Source organism: Sciurus vulgaris, assembly GCF_902686455.1.
Source record: "Sciurus vulgaris genome assembly, chromosome: 1".
NCBI lineage: Eukaryota > Metazoa > Chordata > Mammalia > Rodentia > Sciuridae > Sciurus > Sciurus vulgaris.
In genome coordinates, this window is record NC_136461.1 from 138089741 (window position 1) to 138095508 (window position 5768).

The 5768-nt window shown below is 43.8% G+C and overlaps 1 protein-coding gene across 1 annotated transcript; it reads left to right on the forward strand.

Moving 5' to 3' along the window:
* Window positions 1-4585: 4585 nt before the first annotated feature.
* Window positions 4586-5204, forward strand: LOC306659030 (large ribosomal subunit protein eL27-like; the record flags this gene model as incomplete). Its single annotated transcript, XM_079136273.1, has 1 exon — window positions 4586-5204. Exon 1 carries the CDS (start codon window positions 4815-4817, stop codon window positions 5202-5204), a length of 390 nt encoding a protein of 129 aa, XP_078992399.1. The 5' UTR covers window positions 4586-4814.
* Between the last annotated feature and the right edge of the window lie 564 nt (window positions 5205-5768).

Below are 5768 nucleotides of genomic sequence, written 5' to 3' on the forward strand. Positions count from 1 at the left end.
TTAAATGACCTTATGACCATACACTCCTCTCCAGTTGATATGCTTCCAAAAACTTAGAAAGCTTATCCAAAGTAGTTTACAATCTTACTCTGTAGTATGGTATAGCCTTAAGAAGTAAAGTCAAAGAGTAGGCTTGATTGCAGTGACATGCTATTTGACACGTCCCTGCAGATTTAAAATGCATGTGGATGTGGCATATTTATCTTCATGGATGAGACAGCACTTGATGCCTCTCCCTGCCCTCAGGGAGACACTGAAATCCACCAAACTTGAAGGTCTAGGCAGACTTACTGTTTCAGTAGCTGTTACAGGTACAAATTATCCTAGCCAGTTGATTGTCAGTTATGGCTAAATGTGTTGAATAATTAAGTAAGAAGATACCGAAACCAGAGATCCAGGGAGAGGACCTGTGACTTGATCAGTTGTCCTCAGCTCCCTGTAATTTTAGCTTCCTCACCTAACCTCATCCAGAAGGGACAGCTTAAATTAATCTTGTTTTGCTCTAAAGAGAGACCATTTAGGCTTCTAAATTATTCAAAAAAAAAAAAAAAAAAGGGCCACACAAAACATTTAAGCACTTCAGTTGAATGATCCACACATTAACCTCTCCTACATTAATATGCTCATATGCCACTTCTCTTAAAGGTGCCACCAACAGTGACCTAAAAATGGTGGCAGCTGGGCTGGGGATGTAGCTCAGTGACAAAGTGCTTACCTGGCACACATAAAGTCCTAGGTTCAATCCCCTGCACCACCAAAAAAAAAAAAAAAAGAAAAAAGAAAATGGTGGGGTGGCACCAATGGCCAAAGAATGGCATCCCTGCCACCAGTGCCCTCATACTCCTCATGCTGATTTCCTTCTGGACTTGGACATTCTTTGGATTAATGCAGCTTTATGCAGCTTTCTTTCTTTTCTTCCTCCCTTCCCTCCCCTCCCTTCTCTTTCCCTTCCCTCCCCTCCCTTCTCCTTCCCTTCCCTCCCCTCCCTTCTCCTTCCCTTCCCTCCCCTCCCTTCCACTGGGCCTTCCTACATTAAGCCTCTTAGGGACAAATGTCATGGAGTCTTTCTGCATATTAATTAAGGACACTTTTTTTTTTCAAAGCTTGTTATGCTAGACAAAGGGAAAATAAGAGGTATCATTCTTGTCCTTAAGCAGCAATCAATTGGCAAATATTTAATGTGAAACTGGAGGGTGAGTTGGGAAGTAGAGGATGTAATCAAGGTCCTTGGTCCCAAGGGCCTTAGTATGTTGCTGAGGTAGTTAATACAAATAACACATATCACATGTTCTAGAACACTTATACATGCATTTTCTCAACTAACGCTTGTAACTTTGAAATAGGCAAGTTAGTTGGGACGTTAAAGATATTAAGATTCAGTGGCATACAGTTAACAATTGGCTTAGCTGGATCTTGCAGGCAGGTCTGTGGACACCAAGCCACATAATGTGTTTTTTCTTCCATATTGCAACACCAACCAGATAGCTTCCATCACACACAGTGAGTGAAGGGACTCTGGTCCATCTCTGAGCTTCAATTTTCTCATTTATACATTGGACTTACAGTAATTGTCAAGCCTTCCTTGTAGTGTTGTGTAAGGATTAGAAATAGGGAATATGCAAAGTCCTTAGCATGTGGCACTGAACTGGCACCCAATAAAGGATAACTTTAAAGCCATCATTATCCCTTTTTTTGGTGGTGGTGGAGTACTGGGCATTGAACACTTAACCTCTTAAGGGACACTTAACCTCTAAGCCACATCCCCCAACCCCTGTTTAGAGACAGGATTTTGTTGTGTTGCTTAGAGTCTCACTAAGTTACTGAGGCTAGCTTTGAATTCATGATCCTCTTACTTCAGCCTCCCGAGCCTCTGGAATAACAGGCACACACCATCACACCTGGCCATCGTCATCCTTTGAGGAGTTCTAAAGAAGTGGCATAGAAGAATGCTATGTAAAAAACACTGAGGATGTGGAATCAGGGTGTTCTGGCTGTGAGGAATGTTCTACAGGAATGGGACTGGTGTCCATCCTGAATCACAGGCAGTTCTCAGCTGAGAGAGCAGGAGGGAGCCAGGGCTGGGTGTGAGCCTTCTAGAACAAACACACTAATACTGGGACCTCCTGCACATTCCCTATTTGAATAGGAATTTTTGAAACAAGCTTCACAAAATATATTTTTGCTTCCTCTAATACACTGATATTTTCTGTTGTGTTCTATTTCATTAAAATAAATAATTTTACACACACCTGTAAATTTCAGCAGCTCAGAAGGCTGAAGCAGAAAGATTGAAAGTTCAAAGCCAGCCTCCGCAACTTAGTGAGGCCCTAAGCAACTTTGCAAGACCCTGTCTGAAAAATAAATAAATAAAAGGGACTGGGGATATGGCTCAGTGGCTAACCACTCCTGGGTCCAATCCTTGGTTCCCAAAATAAACACATATCCCCCTCTAAACTGATTTATGACCCAATAATGTTTGGTAACCTACACTTTGAAAAATTTGGCTTTAAAACCACTTCTTTCCCTACGTTCCCTAAGGAGGTTTTGTGGGAGCAGAGTGACAGTGGCCCCAAATTGCCCAAACTTGGAGACATTATTGTGTGTGTGTGTGTGTGTGTGTGTGTATTTTTCTGGAAAGAGGGTCCCTACGTTTCATTTGATCCTCAAAGCATCTGTGACCTCCTCTCTGACAGGGGAGTAAGAAAATAAGATTCTAAAGCACTTTGAGGTGACAGGGCTCACTTTCAGTGCCACTTCAGAAACGGAAAACTGATGAAGGACCAGACCCTGAAGAAGAAAAACCATGGTTAAATTGTGTTCCCCCAAAATGCCTCTGTGCCAAGGACCCTCCTCTCTATGTGTGACGGGCCAGCAGTGCAGACTGCAATTGTCTCCTGCATACAGTGGGGGTGGCAGCAACGCCTTGCATGAGGGCCTATTCTGAAGTCCGATGACATCATGCTTAGAGCTCCTCAGCAGACTGGTACAGAGTAAACACTCACAATGTCAACTATTGTGCTTACTGTCCCTGCGGGTGGCAGTACCACGGGGAATGCTGTTCCCATTGTATCTTTCCAATGCTTATGTGTGCATATGTGTTTGTTTTTGGTGGAATGAATTATTTCCCTCATTCACGGAGGCAGGGAGAAATACACCCGGCAATCTAATACACCTCTAGGCCTCTCCTCTAGTCCTCACACAAAGCTAGAAGACACAAACGAGTCGTTTCCTCCCTGTCTGCTTCTGGAAGCTGGCCACGGGACCAGAATGGCATCCCTGCCAAGCTAACGCGGTTCCCGGACGCCCAGGGTGTGCCCGCCCCTGCCAGATGGCAGACAGCGCCCACGGTCGCCACTCCCTCCGCCCCAGCACGCCCAGGGCCCGCACTCCTGTTCCTACTCGCCCTTCAGCATAAAAATCACATCAAAACAAAACAAAATAGGCCCTGGAGATTTGCCTTCAGTTTTCCCTCCTTATGAGGAGGAAGCCAAGGTGAAATGCAAAAGGACCTTTCTGCATAAAGTGCTTGCCATTTCTGCCTTCTTGTTTAAAAAGTTCAACATCTTATTTGTAGCCCTGCGTTGTTCAGCCCCGAATGTTAGGGCCCCACACAGCAGGGTCACCCTGGGTGCCATGGTCAGTAGAAAGAGTTGACTCAAACCTGTACTGGAGACAGGTGGGCTATGGAACCAAGCTCTAGGCCCCAGGAGAGACAGGACATGGGCCCCAGAGATTGACTGCCAGGAACCACCTCTCTTTCCCAAACCTCAGTTTAAGGGCACAGCTACAAAGGGTTTGCTGGTTTTAACAGCTCACACCTGGTAAACAAAGATTTAAACACCTACAGGGACCAGACCTATTGGTTTCTAATCAGACATCTTTATGGGCAGCTTTGCACCAGAAAAAGGCATTCATTAAGGGCTGAATTATGTACCCACCCCTACTTATATGTTGAAGTCCCAATTTCCAGTATCTTTGAATGTGACTGTATTTGAAGATAGGTTTCTAAAGAGATAATTGAGGTAAAATGAGGTCATGTGGGCGGCCCTAATCCAATCCAACCGGTGTATTTTTAAGAGATCAGGACACCATGGCACAGAGGGAAGATGGAGATTTACAAGCCAAGAAGAGAGGACTTGAATGACACCAACCCTGCCAATACCTTAACTTTGGACTTCCCACCTCCAGAACCGTGAGAAAATACCTTTCTGTTGTTTAAACCACCTAGCCCATACTACTTTTGTTATGGCAGCCCTCTCAAAGAAGGCAACTGTCTTATGAACTCCCATTACTATTAGAGTTTACAAGCCTAGCCTACCACATCAAAAAGGAGAAAGTACGAAATCACCATGTGAAGTAAAAAGCAATAGAGTGTTGTGGTTAGGAGGAAAGATGTGGGTTGAGGCCAGTCCAGTTAAATTGCTCAGTCAATTGCTGGTTCTGTGCCTTGGACAAGCCACTTCGCCTGTCTGGATGTTTCCTTAGATGTGAAATCAGAACAGTGATGATAGTGGAGGTGGTGGTGATCTTACCAGACCATTTCATGAGACTGCAGTGAGAATCCCACGAGGTCCAGGCATCAGGCATTGGCATGATTACTTCATTATTATTGTGAACCTGAGATGTGGGTCCAAAACTTGGACCTTCTCCTTTCCAGATGTGACCTTGAGAAAGTCACCACCTCCCTGCAACTGTGAAGGCCTTGTAGTCCCTTTCAGTGCTAACATTTTATTTTTCGAATGTTAACATGATGATAATGAACCATATTGTGCAAGGAGTGGTTGAACATCTTGGTGAGTTATAAGAAGCAAAACATGGCTCTTTCTTCCTTTCTGCTATACGCTGGGCTGTTTGCTGTTGAAATGGGCAAGTTCATGAAACCCGAGAAGGTGGTGTTGGTCCTGGCCAGATGCTACTCCAGACACAAAGCTGTCATTGTGAAGAACATTGATGATGGCATATCAGACCGTCCCTACAGCCATGCTCTGGTGGCTGGAATTGATCACTATCCCCGAAAAGTGACAGCTGCTATGGGCAAGAAGAAAATCGCCAAAAGGTCAAAGATCAAGTCTTTTGTGAAAGTTTATAACTACAGTCATCTCATGCCCACAAGGTACTCTGTGGATATCCCCTTGGACAAAACTGTTGTCAACACGGATGTCTTCAGAGACCCTCCTCTTAAATGTAAGGCTCGTCGGGGTTAAGTTTGAAGAGAGGTACAAGACAAGCAAGAACAAATGGTTCTTCCAGAAGCTTCAGTTTTAGATTTTTTTTTTTTTTTTTTTGTCATTCCCATCATTAAAAACAAAAATTTAAAAGAAAAAAAAAGAAAACATGTTTGGGGGTCTCTCTATGGGTTCATGTTTGACAAACCCAGGCAAATGTGGATGGCTTTAAGGAATGTCTTTCCAAATGAATCCCTTAAAAAAAAAGAAAGAAAGAAAGAAGGAAGGAAGGAAGGAAGGAAGGAAGGAAGGAAGGAAGGAAGGAAGGAAGGAAGGAAGGAAGGAAGGAAGGAAGGAGAAAGAAAGAGAGAGAGAGAGAGAAAATAAAAGGAAAAAGCTCTATCCTTGGATTCTGTAGGTATTAACACACACATGCTCACACACACACACACACACACACACACACACAGGAAGAAAAGAGCAAACTTCTACTTTCAAGCAGTGCAAAGTGATGCAGTAAATCTGTTTAGGTATCATCATGTTTGACTTTAAGAAAATGGCTGAGCTATGGGCAAGGTAATTCAAGAAGATATAAATGGCTGC